The 23,036-nt window shown below is 32.9% G+C and overlaps 1 protein-coding gene across 1 annotated transcript in view; it reads right to left on the bottom strand.

Annotated features, from left to right (window-relative positions):
• LOC132943899 (uncharacterized) overlaps window positions 1-23,036 on the bottom strand; it is a 43,985-nt gene that overhangs the window by 11,751 nt on the left and 9,198 nt on the right. Inside the window, exons 2-5 of the mRNA XM_061013042.1 lie at window positions 3,029-3,261; window positions 1,019-1,191; window positions 714-902; window positions 354-647 (exon numbers count right to left, since the gene is read on the bottom strand). Coding sequence (XP_060869025.1) covers window positions 354-647; window positions 714-902; window positions 1,019-1,191; window positions 3,029-3,261 — 889 coding nt within the window. The remainder of the gene's footprint in view (window positions 1-353; window positions 648-713; window positions 903-1,018; window positions 1,192-3,028; window positions 3,262-23,036) is intronic.

The following is a 23,036-nucleotide window of genomic DNA, read 5'->3' as shown; positions in this document are numbered from 1 at the left end:
GTGCAGTTCTTAGAAGTGTTATTTTAACATTTTAAATTAAATATTAAAAAAAAACATAACAATTATTTATATTATTTATTGAATTATTTACGTACCTATATATATATAATGTTTATAATTAAGATTGAAATCTAACCCTGTAAGGATGTTAAAAACGGGTTCTTAATTATTTTTAATACAAGTATAATTTTTAATATCTACGCGGTTTTAAAAAAGTTTACTTGTTGTTATTTTTGATATTAATAGATATTTAAAAAAAAATATACAAATATTTATGACTTCTAATTTATATAGTTCTAGTACTGTATAATTCATGAGATGATGAAATTATGTATTGAATAAATTTATCATACCTTGGTATGTGACTAGTCGAAGTAGACTGTCCACTCTCTGAACTCGCTGACCAATTTCCAGATGAAGAATGCACTGGTTCTTCCTTATCCCATTTTCTTCTTGCCAACCCAACTCGTCCCTTGTCTCTGAGCTTCACTGCTGCCGACGATGCCGGTTCTGTGTTTTTAAGTTGTTTAAATCTCATTCTTCCCCAATCTTTTAACAGATCAAGATTTGACCTTTTCTCGGTCACCACAACGGTCGTGCTGCTGGACACGATGTCATCAGAGTCTTTATTACTATCAGATAGTGAACTAAAAATAAAAATAAACACGTTATTTAGAGGTTCAACAATTCGATTAAACCCAGTTATAGTATACCCGATAACGGCTTCTAATTCTTTTTGATCGGTTCCAGCAATCGTATTCCTCCTCTTGCCTCTAGGTCTTTTGCTCTTTCGTCGTCTAACAGACGTTTCATATTCAACGTTCTGCAGAGATCTCCTAAGCGCGCTCATACGGTTAAAACTCCGGCCGGATACGTCAACTTCGACTATTTGCGGCGGGAATCTATAAAAAAATAATATATATTATGTTTGTGTGAAATGAAACAAAAACCAATAATGACCGAAAATGTGTACGAGTATCCCTAACGTATTATTGGAGCATAAAATATTATCACTTACTTATGTGCGATGACCTGCTGCTGTTCTTCGGGCGATGGCAGCTTGTGGTCAATTTGATCTTCTGAAACCGGACTCGGATCTCTAGGTATCCTTGATGAACAATCAGGAGCTACGGTTATATCTCCGAGAACTTCTTCCGATGTCCATGGACGGAGATTGGTGATGGCCGCAGGCTGTGATGTATAGATAAAATCAATGTTAAATTAAATACAATTATGATATGAACGTATCGTCCTCTATAGTTTATAATTAAATGTTAGTATATTACAATATTATATAAATTATATGAGGGGACACTTTTCGTTGTAGCATTGTAACGTTTAACGTTTCTACGTACAATGCTAACATTTAAAAAATATTTTTAAACAAGCATAATTTATTATTTTAAACATTTCGAATGATTATTGTTGTTTATAATAATAAAATACCAGAGTGTTTTATGTGGGTACTTAAAGTATATCTAACGGCATGCACATGGTTGGTGTCCGAATCGAATGAATATATTGTTTTGTACATCTAACAACACAAATGCAACCTTGACCGGTACAATTGAGAATAGTCTGTAATGTTTGTCTTCTAATGAAACACTGTATTCAGATGATTCAAGGGCAGGTTCGAGTATAATAAAACTTTCTCGCTGTAGTATGAGAATTTTATTTTCAAAATTAAATGCCTACCTAATTCAAAATTTTTTATTGTACCTGTATTACTTTAAAAAAAATAAAAAGTTTAATAAAGGTAACATAGAAACTAGGACAATGATTAATTTGTACATGGTTTTTTATAGTGAACTAATTTAATTCAATTAATACACTGGAATACATTATAACGTAAATAAATCACAATTCACCAGCTGGTATTAAAAATAAATAGGTAATTACCCTAGCTAGGTACTCTTATTTGTAACTTCAATATACAAAACATATTATATGTTTAAGCACTTAACATAATATTATTCATTTTTAATTGCTCATGCTTCATTATATGTCATTTTTTAGTTTTTAAAATTGATATCAAAAATCAATAAAATTTGCTGCAATGAGTTCAATTTATATACATTTATCGAATTTTTTATAAAAATCAGTGAACAAAAAATTATACACAGAACAATGGATGAAATAAATTGTTATTCTTAAAATGTAATACAATGTTTAGTTTTATGAGTCGATTAGAATATTAGATTATTGCAACCACCCATGCTCAACACACCTGTTGCATCCGGTTTTAATTAATCTCTTCCTCTTACAAAAGTTTATAGTTTTTTTAAATATTTTTTTTCGTACTAACTGTTATGCGTGTACCAAAACAGTTAGCGTCATAAAACACATTTAATATCCGTTGAATAATTAAATTCACACAGGCCTCATCGTCATTTCAACAGTTCAGACCCTTTATTGCTGTATATGATAATATACGTCATATATAAATATGATATTTTTTTATTATCTATATATATTATATATATATTTGTATATTGTGTATACGTGATCTGGTAGAATTTAAGAAAAACGTCATTTTATTTGTTTATATTAACGCTCAAAATATTAATAACTGTGCCGAAAACTCGCATAGGATGTTGGAATAACGGTCGTATTCCGTGCTATGAATTTTGATCTTATCATTAATATCGAAACGACCATTACCAACGTACAAGTATTTTGTAGGTATGCGTGTTTGAAAGTTACTAATGTGCGTAATATAAAATGATTTTATTGCGGTTAAATCGAACTGAGATAAAACGTTTATGTCGTTATAGATGGTTTGTATAATTTGTATAATAAAATCATTATTGTATTAATGGATATCGACGTTTTATTTTTTTTTTAGTACTTATATTATTATTTCAGAATACCTATCGTATATACGTACAATTTTATACTACGTTTAGTTATTGTTGTGATTAAATATATAATACTTATAAATTATAAATAAACAAACGTTTAAAGTATTAAAACCACCAGAACTATTATCCTAACATGAAAATAATAAGAATAATATTAAATAACGGACCTTTCTAAGTTCTATGTCGTCGGGTAAAAGAATGTCGTCCAGTGATCGCTTCCTTCTCGATAATCGATGGACATGAGGTTTGTTGGCGTATACTTTACTCGGTACTCCGGCTTGATCGTAGAGCCTTTTAACCCAAATAGGTCTATTTTCTGCTAACAATAAATTCTTGCTCTCCACTTGCTTACTCTTAAAATGTTCTGTTTTCAGACTGAACGCTGTCAGGTCACTTTCAGCTGCAAAATAATAAAACATAATATTATAATACCAGAAACATTAGACATACGTTGGTACAAAGATGCACTATAGAATTACCACAATCATCACATTACACATGTGACCCTACCTATATAATTTAATATTTAAGGTAACAATACGTTTCTTTACCAAGGTCTGTGTTTATATGTACTGCACTAAGATGCTCTCACGAGCAAATCGATTCATGAAATGCAAATTTAAATCTAGCTATAATTATTATGGTTACTGTATTAGTGCAAGTGCAATGGTCCCATTTCACCCGCGGTGTATTTTATTTGAAATCTCGTTCCATTGTAAGACACGTGCATATTACAAGTAATAGGTAGGTATATTGAAAAATTGTATTTTTGTAGCACGTTCGATTTATCGTGATCACCAAGCGCCCATCTGTTTAGAGAAAATATTTCTATTTTCTATTATTTACACCATAGCTCACAAGTTGCTATATACCATGGCTACCGGTGAAAGTCTACGGGTATACATGATGTTTATGGACGTAATTAGTTTTGCATAGGTACATACGAACGGAAATCTATCTCTGAAATACCACATCCTACCGACAATATATTATTGTTTTCAACGTTGAAAGTTTACTTAACAGTTAATATTGAGATTTTATTTTTAATATAAATGCAATTTAATATTTTTGTAATAAATAATTGAAGTTGACATACTTTTAATAATATTTATATATATAAGTATACAATATACGTATTTATTCATTTTGAAATTTAAAAATATAATTTTTTTATTTTAAATTAAATATTAAATAAAACAATTGGAGAAATAAAGGAACTCTGCTTAGTGTTGGGCAGAGTGAAATACAGGATAAACCCTGGCCTTGAAATGGGAAGTATGAAATTCAAATAACTTTTAGGTACCTACCATATAAATATAAATACATTGTTTAGAAAATAAGTTTTATTAAATTAAATAAATATTTACTATTAACTAGTATTTACGTCATTGTTGTAATATTAAATAGTATTCATTTTTTGCTTATGTGAACTATAATTAGTAACTAGGCATATAAACACCGATACATTTTTTAAACGTGTTATAATGATTCGATATTAATAAGTGTGTTAAATTATTATCACATACCTAATTGAAATGAGTTATTTGTAACTACACAAATTGATAAAAAAATATAGTATATCTAGTTAAAATATGCTTCTTCTAAACTCGATATTTTTACCAATAAAGGTAAAAAATAATCTTGAAAATTATTGTTTTTAAATAAATAATTAAATTATATTAGCTATAGGTATCAATAAATGTTAATTTTATTTCTCATCTTTTAAATGTAGGACACACTAATAGTCCTTAATAGTAGTATGATTTAGGGCTTAGGCGGTTCAAGTCCACACTAGCCCCTGCTTCCTAGCCCATGCGAGTCAATGCCGAGCCGTGTCATGCTCCTCCCCTCCTCCTCCCATACATATCACTACAATCCTATAACGTGAGTGAACACCCCCTCCCCCCATTAATGTCTACCCCCTAAAAATGGTATATCACAAAAATATATACATTAAATAAATTCAAATAATTTAATTTAATATTATACTAGTATTTAAAACAATATATTATTGTTCTAACAACCTAGCTAGTTGTTTAATAATACATTAGATAAACACAGTTTGTGATAAGTTAGCGACTATTATAATAATAAACATAAAATTATTAATGATTTACCAATACCATACATCTAAGTGAAAGTTTAAATGTATAGTATACATATCGCTACATGATATGACATTATCAAAACACAGTTAACGAGTCGTTATTATATACATATACCATTGTATACTTCAAACTTATGGTGAAATATTTTTGTTTTCCTAAGACCATCAACTTAACGTTTAGAAAGTTAGTATGTACAAAATCTAATAGCTTAGCTATTATTTCAACAATTTAAATGTATCCTAAACTAATTTAAAATATCATTTGGATTAATCTTTATTAATTATTAATGAATCTGGATTAATATCTCAACGATTTTGGTGTGTATGAAACTAGTTCAAAAGACAGCTCGTGACTTGTTAATTAAATATGATATAATAATGATTTCAGGTTTTTATGTAATGCATGTGTAAGTGGCGTAACCATGTGCAAATAAAACACAAGAACAATAATTATTATGTCACAACTTTTTTAATAAATTTGCAAACATCACTGTTTGATATATTTATATAAGAATTAATTGAACCGTTTATAATACTATGAACTGTATTTTTTCTTATCACCCAGAAAAAAATCGTTCAATGTTTAATGAAATTGAATCATTATTTTTAAGTACAACGGTTTACCTAGAATTAATACTGAATTGTATTAAATTAATCAATTTTTCTTTAAAACGAATCCGTATTCAATATATTAATATCCATAATTTAAAGATAACTCAATTAAATTTACGAAACATAATTGTTTAAAACAATGAAGTCCGTAGATTCGTTTCATGCACACAATATACTTAAATCTAAAAAAAATATAATTAATTTAAAGAATAGTGTGATAGGTTTGATTACGTCCATCGCTCTATGTTTTAATGATAGTAAACCATTATTTCTAATAATGATTTTTTCCTTAAACCAATAACCAAATATATCTTTAATTTAATTAAATGAGTATTTATTTGTAAGCACTAGATTTTTCTTAAAATCAATACAATTACGTATTTGGTATAATTATATTATGCCATTTATCTGCATTAAATGAAACACGTTATTATAAAAACGCATAAAAAACGAATCCTGTAAGTGACGGGAAAAACTGATTGACATTTAATTTTGAATTAAAAACAATAAATGAATACAAAACAATTATTTTGTATTATTTGTCTAGTAGGTAGACTGTAACAATAAAACGTAGTACTTTATTCGACTTACCACAATTTTTAAAAAAAAAAACCACAAACACTTTATTATATTGTATTGCTGGATAGGTACTTTAATATATTTCATAAAGTCGTCTCAAGTAATATTTTTATAGAAGCATGTCGTGTCAAGTATCGACTTGAAACGTCATAATATAACCGAGGTGCTACACACGATTATCGCGATTGTTAAAATGTCCTATTTATTATATTATTATTACGTCGTAGGATGAGTTATCTGACACAACAGATATATTTAATTATCGCGCGTTATTATCAATCACGCGGCAGCTTATCCGAACGGGAAAGCTCGCTAACCACACGTCCAATTTCATCGGATATTTTTGGGATTTGGAAAGGCGTACCTAAGTAGTATAACTCACGGAAACCATATAATATCGTTTGTACGATATGTATTATAATGGCATAGTCGTATAAGCTATTTAGAGGGATTTTTCAAACATACTCAAACTGCCAATTCCTTTTATATGCTGTAGATCACATTTACTAAAATTATAGTGATTTTGGAATTTGTATATTTGTATACTTGAAGACCATGTTTTCAATTAATTAATGTCTTTTATCCTTTAGTGGTACAAATTTTTTTCTCAAAAGCATATACCTACCTTCTATTTTCTTGTGAAAATGTTAAAGCAGATGATTTTTTTGTAAACGTTGACGTATTGAAATATAGTTTGAACTATCATAGTTTCAGAATTATTCAATGGTAGGTAATAATAATGGTCTAATTAATATTAATTGAATTCATCGATTAATAAAATATTTTTAAATAAGGGACATAAAACATAATTTGAAAAAATCAGTTCTTTACTGAATATTACCGATCTAATACCTATATGTATAGTAAGTATATATTTTATGGTTTGCAAAACATATTATACCAGGTATATCATTACACGGCCAATGCGTCATCGTAACACGACACATTGTTTGCGTTCGACACAATCATACTATTTTTTATTTATCGTTGACCGAAAAACGCAATTAATTATTATCCAGGCCGGTCCACGCGCGCTTATGCCGCATCGGCTCTTGCCCGGCGGCCGAGCGTCTTCGCCGCCGCCGCATCTCCTTTCACGTGACTGCCGCCGTGCCGTTGGCATATATAGGTATACTACAGCGCATATTATGCTCGGCACTATAATACGACTAGAGGGTACCTACCTATATATAATAATATATATACTATTACACTATAATACTGTACTGTTGTAGCTATTACTACTGCAACTATAATATATTACACTATACGGAGCGGGTTCGGTGAACTCCTCACCGAGCCGGCCGTCGCCAGCAACAGCGCACGCACAGCCGACGTATACTCGTACCTATGTGTGTGTCTATAAAAGGCATGGACCGCGTACACGTCTTACGTTATATGTACTGTATAGTTGCGGGGACTAAACGGGACCGGTCCGTCTCGAGCCGACTGGTATATACGTGTGGTTGTAGCGATATACTAGGTATATACACATACTTGGTACAAGACATCACAAACGCGACGGTTGACGAGAAAGACCAGAGATAGAGACAAACCACTCAGGTACGGAGAGAGACAATCTCGAGGGGCGAGGGGGGAGAGAGACGGAGACAGAGAGAGAGAGAAAGAGAGAGAGAGAGAGGGAGAAAGGACATGGTTGGTGGAAAGAAACGCCGTCTGTGTGTAAAACGAACGTGATGCGATTTCGAAAAATATAATGTCTTCTCTCGCCGTATATACTTAATCGTAATCCTTTTGTCGCGCGGGCACCCGAATCGTGGGAAAACGGTCCGACGCTTTCGACACACCGTGGCGATTATTAACGGGGATCTAAGTAGCTATAGGTAGGTTCTAACCTAAGAATGAAATAAATACATATTATAATATAGTACCTGCATATACGTATAAAATATAATTGCAAAGCTGCAGGTATTGTGTATTATCATAATATCTATATTTTGTTTTCTGTTGTTTTTTTAGTTTTTGTTTCCCGGCGTATCTCCTACGCTAACGATATATCATGCACGACAAGTTGTTGCCGATTTACACGAATCGCGAAATCCAACACGTGTGCGCCACAATAGACGACAGTCCGAGGTCGGGCCACTTTTGGCAACGCTCGCGAGTCAAGACTATTTTTACTGCCATCGACTGACCTCGCGCAAATCAAACGCACGAAATGTAAGTCAAAAGATATATAAACAATATTATTTTTAGACTACGCTTAAAACCTCGCGGTCGGTATTGGATGGGTCAAGCTATTGTTGATACGTAGCGACTTTCGGGGCTAAAGTTGAATAACGCAAGGTATAACCAAACCATAAGCTAATTTTTTTTTTGTGTGTCCTTTTTATTTTAAGAAGTTTGCGAATATCGATAGGAATATAGATGTGATTGTGACTAATTCAATGGTTAGTTGAGGCACCGATACTTTTTGGGTTTGGAAAAGACAAGTTTAATCTATTGTCATTTCAACACAAGACTATGGACCGGGTTATTTTATTTATAGAAAAGTGCCTAGATAAGGTAGCATAAGGTATACGTAGTTTTCAACAATTTAAAAATTAAATTGAAACCAGTGGTAGCTAAAATAATCACGAAATGAGCGCCGCGCTCATACGCGACTTCTGACGGGTTAATCTTATCTTTGTACTAATTTAAACTTATATGTTATTCAAGAAAATTGTGTTCATTTTACTGACCTATTAAGTATAGGTACCCATTACCCACATAATATAACATTGATCGACGATCAGTGATATATTTGAACAATAATCATTCGTTTGTTGCGATAAATGTCACATATTAAAATAACATATATCCAAAATTAATTTGTTATTAACCTTATTACTATCGTTTATCAACTCTTTAATACAAATTAGGTACAATATAATGGCTTGTATGTGTGGATATTTAATATTTATAATATCTAGGTATATTCAATTTAGGTAATTAACACTATACTTGTAAAAAATTATAACCAGAATATTTTCCGAATTACTTAAAAAAATATATTATTTATGATCTGGTGTATTAAGTGTTGGTGCTTATAAATAAACAGATTAAAATAATTAACCAAGTCATCCCAAGTTTTAACGTTTCTTTCGGCGCCAATGTAATTAGGGAAGTCTACTTGAGGGAAAGAAACCCATCGCAGTTTATTTTTTATTAAAATATTTCATATTAATGTATTTATTGCTATCATGGTGTACTTATTAATTATGTATTCTTCAAAATATAATATTTCGTATGGCTAACGGTTTACCCTTTTACGCAGTATACGCTTTAAAGTTAACCCAAACCATTAAAATAATAAATTAATAACAATAACAAAATAAATAATAATCTTTTCTTATGAAAAATGTTTATGTTAATATTGGTCATTATGATCATGCATGGAAGTTTTATCTACCAGAACCATACAAATTATTTTCTACATTGTGTTTGATACGCCAATCCATTTTTATACATATTTATAATATTATTAGTAGCATTCTACTTTAAAATATATTATTACTGTACAATACCGTTTTTCTGTACGGATTATATTATTCTTTATGTATATAAATATAATTGAACTAATTAATTTATTCGTTTTTATATTTTTTAATATGCTACAAGATGTAAGCTAAATTTAAAGCCAAATCCATTTCGTGCAGCAGACTGCAGACATAAAATTATAATATAGTTAATACAAATATTATTGAAAGAATTAAATTTAAAAATAATCAGAGTTCATAAATGGTATCAAACATTTTAATGCCATTTTATATAGACCAAATAATTCCAACACTAATGACCACGATACAATATATTCGATAGTGGAATGGCAGTCAAGATTACGTCTGGTCTGCATTTTATTGGGGCCCATGGAGTATTTATAAAGCTAAATATGGCTCGCTCATTAAAATTGGTTTGCACACCTGACTTGTTTTATTCCAAAAAAAGCATTTTAATTTTATTTAAAAAAATACACTGCATAGTGGAATGACATTAACAAGAATAAGAATATAACTAGTACAGTTAATATATAATTTAATGGTAACTGCAGACTGAAGACAGTACTGAAGACACAGTTGTGATACAGGTACCAGATGTGTAATATATTTTAGTGTGTCAATCTTCGATAATAGATTCCATTTTTTAAATACATTTTATTGAAGTTACCGTTTTCAAATCATGACTGCCTGCAGCATGTGCAGAGTGTATTGTATATATTTAAACATTTGACATTTGACACATATTTAATAAACGAGTTTATTCAGAAGGTAATTATTACTGTTATTAAGAGTGAGCTAAACGTGTATCACGTATGTATTGTTTGTAATTTACTGGAATCAAAAAATAGACTACAAAAAGTAATAAGAACAATTAGTATAAGTAATAACTAATAACTAATGTCTAATAACAATATATGGTCTATTGACGACTATAAATTTGTCTACGAGGATTGAATTTTGACTCCTGCAATAGTAGTCCTGAACTAAAAACACTAAAGAGTCAAGATACCGTTTTTTAATCGAATGAACCGGCGGCGCATTCATTGGAAAATGTATATCTCATACCTAGGTAAATAAAATATATATAATACATTTCTAAGAAACTCGTTCTTTGGACATATAACTTTATTACGTATAATATATATATATATATATATATATATATATATATATATATATTATATTATGTTCTTTTCTAGAAAGATCGATTTTATAATAATCTACGTCAAGAATATACGATTTACGCGTTCCTCGCGTTCGTTCGCGTAATACAGTCGAGGCGTTAAAACGAGTTTAAGTATATTATACACTGGTATATACTTGGAGACATAATCCCCGTGACATTGTTTCCCACAGGAGTGTATCAACGAGGGTTAATGAAACCAGTGCTTCGAGCCGACGAAAAGCAATATCCATAAATCGCGGTCCCCATAGGCGGGGTTTGAGTGTTTTTAGGGCTAATTGAATACCGGGTTTACGCGACTGTAAAACCTAAATGTGATACTTACACGTGTGCGCGCGCACTCGTGTATCTGTGTGTTGCATGTGCATATATACGTAAAAATGATTCACCCCCGCTGCATCTGCACCGTCCATGCGGTCCATAAGATAAAATGTGAGACGGAAAAACGATCAAGGATTCCAAAAATAACGCCCCATAGAGACGTTTCACCACAGTCATCTTTCCAGACACTTTTTGACTTTTGAAACGAAATAGACCGGTATATTTAACTCGATGGATAATTATTTATACATTTTTTTTATTTATCAATGGAGGGACTAGAGAATATAATCGCCGCGTTATTACAATATGGTCTTAAAATATAATTATTATATTGTACACTGTTATAGACTGTAATGTCTGAAACTCTGAAACATTCAAGAAACTTAGGTATTATATTAATGTATCTCAATAATTTTAAGTAGGTATCTATAAGCCTATAACCTATATAGTGTATAAATGTATATAACGCTAGTTAGTTTTCCAATTGTTAGCATTATGGAATTCTTTAATATCGATTGTATATTAAACAGAACTACACTCGCTAATGATGAATGATGATATACGGCCACAGTTATAAGAGCTGTTATCGATGGATAAACGAGTTTTATTATTTACGCTGAAATATATTTTACTATTTGTTTAACATTGAAGCTGTCGATTGTTTGAATGGTTTTGTTTAGGAGCGGAACGGTTTTTTTTTTTGTTCTCATTCAAATTGTAACAGCATTTCTTTTGAGCACGAACGCGAGTGCCAATTTGTACGTCAATTATTGTGGATATTTACATAAAATCTACAGCGGCCCACGCGACAACCAATGATGGATATGAGAATAATAAATATAATGAGGATAATTTAACGACATTTGTCCGAGTGAAAACACACGTCTGTTGTAGTCCTTTATACGCTGTACACTCGATGGTTCGAGTGGGCAAACTCTTTAAATTCAAATTGTTTACGACGTCTCAAGGTCTGCCCATATAATCGTAATACATATAGGTACTTATTCACATTTGACCAATGGGCATTAAATGCATGTTCACGATAGTTCGCAACAAAAATTCGGTTTTAAATAATCGTCGTAAACGAGCACAAGACGAAACTCAAAATAAGAATTTTGTGGCGAAAACGTTACGATAAATACGCAGACGGTCGGAGGAAGGTATACTGCAATTATGTTATCGGTAAACGGGCGGTATAAAACCAAAACGCGGTATTATTATCAACACGGTCGTCTCTCGGAGGTGGTCGGGGGAAAAAAAAACGTGATTCCCATTCGATCGTGTGGGCTCTCAGCGTCCAACGCTGTTCAATAGGTATTCAACACTCTTATGTATATATATACATATGTACATACCAATATAGGCCTGTCCCTCTATGTATATATATATAAGCAGAGTTTACCGGTCGGTCGTAAAATAACTGAGTTCCCGCTCTTCTTACACGGAACCAATTAAACGAGATTCTTGTGCTCGCGTCATCCGAAGCCGATACTACTACTATTACTACTATACTACTACTAATAATAATAAATCCGACCGAACACAATCGTCGTGGGTAAAGCAGCTTTTTGTGCCGTCCATTTTTTCCCGACGGTTGACTACGTATTTATGCGCGGTGCATCTACCATGAACCAAGTATGTTTAGGTATAATAATATTTTATAAGTACGGTGCGCCGTGTATTCCTATTTCTTACACAGTACCTATAATGATGTATAAGACTTCACCGAGGTTGTAATTATTACGTGTGCCACGGAGATGGATGGCTAATTAAGTGGCCAAAATTAAAATACGCCCACGGAGGCTGACAAATTATCGACGACCGGGTTATACGCCTAATTGAACCAAATTACATGTTATGTGCGTTCTATAGTACACGTGTCACGGGTTAATTTGCGCAATGTCATCTATACCGGAACCATGGTTACGACGCGGCGAACGAACACCGCATAATAATAACACAAACTTGCACATTATATTATTATTGTCTTTCCGTGCTCAATTTGGCTGCGCCATATTATTATGCTAACATCTTTAAAACAACCCGGCGGATGTTAGGTTTTAAAGTGGTAAATCATTATGATTAATGAAGGGTGAAAGGTATAATATATAATATATTATAGGTACGTCATAATAATAGTTACACGCGAAATCTAAGTTTCCGTGAAGAGTTCTTGAACAGAATTATAGCAGTACCTATATTATTGGTTAGAACCGATGCATTCGTGCGGCTGTCACGATGAGTTACATCGATATTTCAAAATACGTTGCTATTTCCTGTTATACTTACTGAAACACAACCGATTGAGTTATAGACGTTTGTGATTTTACTCTTTTATGCCGAGATTCACAAGACATAATATGTGTTGACTCCTAAATAATATTATTATTGTAAGCGCACTCGATGTTTTCTATTCAACCACGTATAAACCACAAAGTAGGCAACTTCTAGTCCGATAAATAAATATACTTGTTGACATATATTATTATTATTATTACTACCTACCACTATTGTATAGACAGTGTCAGAAATACGTCCGACGTTTTACTGTTATCACGAAACATACCAATGTAAATGCAAACAAAAGAATATCTAACTGTTTATTTTGAAAAAAAATGTCTTCTTTTCTACAAATATTTGTCGTACATTCAAATATGCTTCGGTAATTTTTAATTTTCAAACCACCCGTATTGTTGACAATACCTGTTCCACACCCGAGTTCATTATTATTATCATTTATTTTTTTAGCACAATTTTATTTGCGAAATTACAAGACAACAAGTAAAAATAAGGAAATAAACAGTAAGAGAAAAGAATGGCGAAACGAATCGATCCGGGGTGCCGAGTTCTAGTATATTCTGCACAGGAAACCGAATGATTAATAAATAAGCACATCTACAATATTATTATATATTTTCACATCTAATTGTGTAATTTATTATACCGTAATAATTGCTATAGAACAAAAAATTAACAACAAACAGACAAAAATAGTGAGTTATTGTTTTTTGATGGTTCAAAAAGTTATTCCACGTTAACGGATATTATAACGATCTCAACGCTCGTCGTCATAATATATAATATAATGTGATAAATATCGTCATTTTTCAATCAAAGCATGAGGTTCGCGAAAAACGAAAATACCCGATTGTCACGTGTGGTATACGTTTTTGGTTTTTCACAGCACCCGCCCACACGCGAACACCACATATAACAATATATATAAGGGCGATTCGGTGGAGGCCTGTGGGATGTTGAGCAAACAAAAAACGTGATAATCATAATAATATTATACACACGTGTGTGTGTGTGTGTGTGTGGAGCGCGTGGTTTATACTGAGAGTGAGGAGGTATTTTGTCCATAATAATTTATTAATATTATAGAACGTCGGGCTGAGGAAAATAAGACCGCAACGATTTGTTTATTTCAATGCGTGTTTGTTCATTATGCTGTTATTTCATTATTTATTATTACTACGGGGTATAATATACGTTGATATTCCACGCGAAATATATAGGTACGAGTACGCGTATAATATATTATTATAATGCTTTATGTTTTATTACAAGTCTTATATACAACAATAAAAAATAATCTGATCAACACTAGCAGCAGCAGCAGCAGTGACGTGTAAGTATTGTATGCGTACCTATATTATACAATAGCTATTGTGCCGTTTCAATACGATCGGGTATGCTTTAAATGCGAAAATTAAAATAGCACGGTGCCGTAAAACAGAGCAAACCGATCATTTGCGAGTGTGCATAAATCTATAAACTATAAACTCTGCGCCATAATATGTTATAATATATCTAAGAAAATAGGAGGACAGAATATTAGTACAAAACTATAAAAAAAAAATATTGTTAAGTACTCGAGTCAAAAACGAAAACGGAAAAAAATCAACAAAGGTGTTTCCAAGTAAAAACGTCAAGGATATATACTATCTGACAGTCGCGAACCGCCTCTAATTTCTAGACGGCGCGGCGTCACGCATTAGTCGACAGTGTCACTGCTTTTCGCCCGTGGCGCTCTACGTCGTCGTTGTATTATTATTATTATTATTATTATTACACAAAGTGGACGTGTTGTGTGTGTGTGTACACATTTTAACAGACGTCGCCGTCTATAGTTGAGCCTTGAGCAGGATTTCGCACACGTCTATCTGCGGTAGAAATCACGTACTCGTAGATAAGCACAGGTCCAGGACTTTTGATTTGTCGGGAGAGGGCATCATTATAGATTATTCGGGTGAAATGACACATCTTACTCCGGTCTTCCGGTCTCCCGGAATAAACGTGACTGGGTTTTTTTTATTTATTATTTTTTACAAGTCTAGTAAGTACTTACTACCAAAATCACGAGGCTGTTGGCACCCCGAATGGCCGAATCATCGCGGTCTTGTATTCTCTATATTATAATATTGGGTACCGAACATTTTTCCTTCAACTTCTAGGTCGATTTATCATTATTCCTTTACTAATGCGTTTTCAGTAATATTTTAAGTAGGGTACTGAATTTTCTAATTAAGATTTTGGGAACTTTTTGGAGACCATTGCTCCTATATATGGCAACCCTTAGCTCCGCACCGGATACTTTAAAAAAAAAAAAAACTATGAAATATAAATTTGATGGTTATTGTAGAAACACTTAATGCTTGTTGAAACAATTAAATTAATAAAAAAAAAAACCAAACAAATATTTTGTTGTCCGGAGATACGAAGGAAACCAAAATAAGAATACTTGGACAGTTAGACAGCTGCAGTATAGAGTCGTCACTCGTTAGTATTACAGTAACGGACTGACAAAATGCGCTTTGAATATATAATGATAACTTTTATAATATATTATAATAGCGTGTATTGTGTACATAGCATATGCTTACTTTAATAACAAACTCGTATCGATTTCCATGTACAACGGAACGAATTCGACGGATTTTGATTAATAACAATCAGCCTTTTATTATGTAAGACGTATACTATTATATAAGTGTGTAAAACAACGCTCAAACATGGCAAAAACTAAGAAGCTGTTTTTATTTATTTGTCTAGACGTCTATAGTAGGTATATACAGTATTGTACACGTTATTGTAAAACGATTTTATTCAAAGGAGTTTTCAGGCATTCCTGGAGTGTTTCGCTGTTTTTTAAATGAAATAGCTGATGTCTCGAAAACAAATTATACAAGTTTGGATTCGTTGCGACTGCGGTTTGATATTATTTCTTCGCAGTATGTCAGTACCTATGCCAATAATAGCCATAAAATGTTTGAAACCGCAAGATATTCATATGACTGTACTTTATATTATAAACATAAATAATATAATAATTAAAACAAATTCCATTCATATTTCATTTTGTGGGTAAGACCAAAAGAAAGAGAGTCTTTCGTTTGACATACGGGCGGCATATTGTGATAAAATATGAGACAGGACAGATGGTAGGCAGCAGGAGTACGGCACGTGCTATGGTTCGGCGGCAGCGGTTCTATAATGATTTACATTTGAACATATTGTATCATAATCTTATATGACGTTAAACGGCATATGTATATATAAATACATATATATGTTGTTATATCAAAAATATCAACAAAAAAAAAACTGTTAAAAAGTTAATAAAACGGGCGTGGCTCTCACCATCATAAGATGATATAAAAATAATTTATAAGATACGTGATGGTTTTCGTTATTTATTATTCAGCGTATGTAATATTGGGTACGATGTAAAGGGAAAACAATGTTTAATGTTAAATATATGAATAAAAATTAATTTGCGATATAAAATCGTAAATACAGGGAACGATTATATTATATAAATTCAACTGAAATACCTATACATTCGTATTCACAAATAAGTTTTTTATACATTGTACCTACGCATTGATACAATATTAGCGTTCTGTCAAATAAACTTTAAACTTCGTATACTTAAAACTTAAAAGCTATAAAATAAACAATGACAACAATATATCGAACAATGCAACGGTATAAAAAAATATCACGTCCAATCATTTGCAACTTTTTAGAATTTATTCTGAATGTAAAAGATTATCTGCTCGAAATAACATAATTTGTATGGTTCATAAATCAACGCGTTTGAATTAACACGCGACCATAGTATATTTGAGACGACGTAATAGACATAATATTATATTATCATACCGACGTTTACAATATGATTTCAATTAATACTTTTATGAGAAAATTACATAATAGTATTCTATTTATTAACAAAATACTGTTGATAGTTATTAATTCAAAGATATAGCAGTAATATGATTTTATGAATATAATATCATTAAATTTGATACTACAAACGAATACACTCGGGAAAACAATAATGCGTGTACCTACGTTATGTTTAATGGCATACTGTTTTTTAATTCTAATACTTTCCAGCGAGAACGGTTATTCATACGAAACTATATTAAATATCATAGAATACCTTACATATAATAATAATAATATTAATAGTATAAAAATATATCCGATGTCATATATTATATTGTTGGACGAGATGGAAACAGGGAACCGAATTTCCGTACAGTTTTTTTCCCTTCTGCGAGTACTTATAGATACATAGGTACTACCGTATAACTGTGCGGACGTGCCCACTCTCGATTTATGATTTTTGCGCCACTTGAATTCGCGATCATCGTGGTATGGCGATATAGTAAGTTATATAAAGGTGGTGTACATGTGTTCCGCCTATACAGTATATATATATATACACACACACACACACATAGAAATAAAACCGTATTGGCAGCGAACACTCGATTTATATAAAAAAACCAAACTCCTATAACAATTCACATCACGAATTATCTCTCGTGGCCGCGCCTCCCCATCGACATCCCCGCAGTATTATAATATATAAATCGCACGCACGCTGCACAAGTGCTAGTCCCCCCCCGTGATGATTTTTTTTTCGGTCCCCGAACCTCGGCTCGATCGTTACGCGTTATTGTTCTCTCGTAATGTATCGGGGCCGTACCAAACAACCCTCAAACCATGCAAAGGTGTGTACCCCCGAACCACGGTGTACGGTATGTATATGCATAATACGTGTACACGTCACCTGGGTACTGATTTTACGATGCCATGTGTTAAGGGATGGAGGGTACTACAGCGATCGGTCATGAATGACGTGTCGTTGAGCGTGTGTGTGTGTGTGTGTATGAGGGAGAGAGTGTGTGTGTGTAAAATACGCACTTTAATACACACGTTGATCCCAATTGTATTACGATTTAATGTGCTATTGTCGCCGAGCGCATGTTATAATGATTCTGTTGTGCACCGCTCGTGTTTCGTCCCGCGTTTAATTTCACGTGTCGAATTTTCGGGCTGGACTTCCGGACGGACACGACCCTGCCCGGTCGTAAAAATTAAACTTTTTGGCGGAAACGCCACGCGTATTTCATCGCAACGGAACCGATCTGTGCAGACAAACACGGTCAGTGGCGTATATAATATACCGCGTTACGCACCCATGTCGTTGTTATAATGCGTTATATTATTATTTCATTTATAATAATATAAATCAATTCGGATAAAAGAATTTCTGCAAACTCATTTCGACCAGAACTCAATGGAAACTGGTTTTCGTGCGTGAATTTAATTTGTCACCGCGTGTGACAGTTAATATGTATATCTATATCATATATATATATATATATATTATATATTATATGATGTGAATGTTTATGTGTTATCTCCTCCTCCACACACGCGTCGTATTTTATACGTACCTATATTATATTATAAATTGTACAGAAATGAAAACCACTAGATTATTTTTTTTTTTGTCGTTACTCGGTGAAAAATTAATTGAAAGGAATCGTAGAGAAGACATATTTTTTCTCTAATAATAATAATAAAAACAAAAAAATAGGTAGTGACTTAACGAAAACACGAAAATAAGCCTTCACTTTTATATCATTCGATCAATCACATGTGTAACTTGTACCGGGTAAAAAATCCCCACAAAAAATCTTCAGCAGGTACCAAGTATAATGTACTGGAAGATTGACGGGCACGTTAAATTTAATTAAATATAAATTATTTATAAGAATTATTTTATAAAAATTGTATATTATACTGTTAAATATTCTGATAGTTTAACCATTGGAGATTTATTTTCATAGTGACGGGATTTTTTCCCGCAATTCCTCGTACCATACAATATTATGTAAGATATCTATCTGGTTTTGGTTACTCCCGCGGTAGGTAGTCTAACGAACCGTGAACCGTATACCTACGATTCAAAAAGTTTCCCGGATTAATAGTTAGTGACACCGTGTCGTGTTATTATATTATCGATATTATCATATATGGTATATTATTATTTTATCACACGATACCACAGTAACCAAACTATACCGCATAATTGATTATATTTAACTTTTAGCCGTGTGGTTAAATTGTTGTACAGAAAAGTGATAATTAAAAAACAAATGATAAAATGTTATCATCAGGTACAATAGTCGTATCATTGGTATTGTATTTTGGTATAAACTTAAAAAAAACGCACGGCACGAAGGCACACGATCATTAAAAACACGACTCGACACGACACGCTGTAGTGTGAACCCCCCCCCCCCCCCCCCCTTAACATAGTGTCATACATATTAAATATTTTATAGGAAAAATATATCAATAAACGTACAAATACATATTCGTGTACACCGGAGACGTTGTCCCGTCAGGCCATTGATAAAATATCGCACAGGAACAACAACTATAATACGGACGTTTGTACTTTGTAGTAAAGGTACCTATATACGCCTATATTCCGTATTGCAGATACTAACACTGCAGGTGCTATGCGCACAATGTTCTGATTATTTTCAATGCAGACTCGCGGTGTGCACTCCGATTTATATTTTATCAGTGCTCGTCGGATAAACTATAAATGTACAGGCTATAGGTGTTTGGTTTTTCTTTTATACCTTATCGTATATTATCGTTTTGGATATTTTTCTGACATTACGCATTCCTGAGTGGTAATGCGTTTTGTAAAGAGTGTGTTTAGGGTGCGTATTATATAACAAAATTGAATTTATATCTGTATAGTAAATTACGACCAACGCGCACCGCGGCACATATAAAAATATAATATGATATATATAAATCGAACGTATTTTTATATAATAATAAACACAAAAAAAACCGTTTACGTACATTGTCCGTCGGTTGGTGGGATACGATTTCGAGTCGATAGAATCAGAAAATAGTACAGTATCGCTTACGTGACCAATTATTATACTATATATATATTATATAAGCGGTGTCGTGTATAAAATTTGATCGCAGTTTTTGAAAAGACTTGGTTAGTTAAAATCTGAAGGATAAAAATGAGTACAATGGAAGTTGGTATTACAGGAAAAATAAAAACGGAGGTGTTTCTTACGACGTTATGATGTAATCTATTAGAGACTGCAGAAAATTATAGACAGGGTCTTGAGAGAAAGTATATGGACAACATATACATGCGATAGCTGCGCACATATAATGTGTACCTATGTATAGTACTTAGGTATATATATGGGTTCTACTCTATTACAACAAGTGTTATTGGACGTGTCTATCACAAGTAAATGTAGACAATAATATTATGTAAAAAAAAAAAAATGTACCTACATCATATTATTATTATAATAAAACGATTTTTCAACCTGTTGCAACATATGTACAATATAATAATGCGTTTGAAATTTATATACTTGACAAAATTGTATTTTTAAGAATTTGTTTTCTTTTTTTATATATCACGCGGTACTATACACACTACACAGTCTACTACTACGATATTTTGTATTGTTCGTTTGGTTTATAAGAGATTTTTCTAAATTAAATACTGTTGCGAACAAACACATTCGATGCAGTCGAAATCCGATCTAGTTATTGTACGCGCACGATTTCTCAGAAGCAAAACGTACACGAATAGTGCTGACACGCACATACGCATAATATTATAATTTACCACAAATGTATATAAATTCTTTAAAAGCGTACTATGTATACTGTTTGCACAATTGCACAACAATCGGTTTGGAACTTCTTCTTCGCGTCAAACTTTAAGGCGTTTGTTTACAAATGCGTCATTTCATGATCATACTAGCCGAGGAGGTTCACGGTGTCAGATTAAGAGAAATGATCCTGTCAGACGCATTTAAGTTTAGAGGGCCCAACCCTCCAGCCCACATTTTAGTAGCAGGTACTTGGCACGACTTCATACACATAATATTACTTATAATATAAATTAAATAATGTAAATAATTAAATCAACAAATAAATTCATACCTATAATTTTTGTTTTATTTATTGTTATACAAATGTACACATAAATACGAGGATCGGCCCAGTGGGCATTTGCCCACCTGCAGCCCATCGGCTCGGTCCGCCCCTGCTTATCTTCTCGGGTATGGGAAGAAGGAGAATACGAGTTTACGAAATTCGTCGAAAATTTAAATAAACAAAACGTGACATCAATTTATACTCGTTATACACAGTCGTACCAAGAAGGACAATCGTACGGTCGGTATGACATTGTAAATTATAAAATTGCGTAAAAAATACTAAAAGTCTTCCGTGACACTATTGAAATCGGGCAAATCGAAATCGGACGGAATACACCGCGGATAACCTTAAACCGGAATACATATAGCGACATGGTCATTACTCATAATAGTTATGTGATCACTGCAGTACCGGGAATGCGGCGAGACGAGACTAAAATATAATATAGTACACGATATTTCGGTCGACGAAAAAAAAAATGCACATTAATCGCGACGATTATACTCGCATTATTTCAATATTGCATACACGGGTGTACGCTATTTACGCCGCTCATCATGGTCGGCGTTTTCTATTATAATATTTGTGTTACATCATATTAACGACATTTAGACCACAACCGTCGGTGTTCTTCAAAGACACACGCGCCCGAGCACAATAACGCACACGCGCACAGGAAGTGCGATAATAATATTAAAAAACGAACGCCACACGAGTCATCGCGGTGTACGTCCTATATCATAATGGTTATTCACCTTTCCGCCTTTCCACGGAGAATGCCCAGGTGTGCGTCTCTCGGGGCGGTCGGCGGCGGCGGCGGCGACGATGTGCCTCTAGAAGAATTTCCCTCCGACGCCTACGCGCACAATGGACGGGTTAGAAATTCTCAAGGTAAATAGAGCTAGTCGTAGAGTCCTCTTCGAAGTGGTCGTCGTCGTCGTCGCCGCCGCCGCCGTCGGACCTTCTCTCATACCTGTACTGCCGAGCAACCAGTGAACGACGAACGTCTTATTATTATTATTATTATTATTGTTGTTCTATTATGTACTGCGATGAACATTATATATATATATATATATACGACCATAATAAATATATATATAATAATATAATATACGAGCCGCGCACGAAACCAGTTCCTATCCTTATACATTATGGTGTACAAAGGATTCCCAAAACGCGGGGAGCCAGGTCGACGTAATCTTGAAAAACGATCGTGTGAATTTATGGTGTAATATCAGTATGATATTGTGTATGTGTGTGGGGTGAGAGGGTGAAGTAATACTACGACGCGAGATATGTGCGCCTTTACACCCTCTATCCATCGAGTCGTGGAAACGAAACGATTTCGATTTGTTGGAATTTAACGCGTCACGTTATACAAACGTAATATACCACGGCATGTCTGCATCGCAATCATTTAGAATAAACAAATATTGCACGAGTGTTTGTTACCTAAGTATCATTTCGCAATTCAGTACGCTATACTGATTTTAATCAAAACATAAAACGTTTTGTTTTTTTAATAATTTGGTAACTGTATAGTTTGAATATGCAATAAACTC

Source organism: Metopolophium dirhodum, chromosome 4 (genome assembly GCF_019925205.1).
Source record: "Metopolophium dirhodum isolate CAU chromosome 4, ASM1992520v1, whole genome shotgun sequence".
NCBI classification, from domain to species: domain Eukaryota; kingdom Metazoa; phylum Arthropoda; class Insecta; order Hemiptera; family Aphididae; genus Metopolophium; species Metopolophium dirhodum.
Note: the sequence above shows the minus strand (reverse complement) of the source record. Positions and strands in the feature narration are given on the sequence as shown.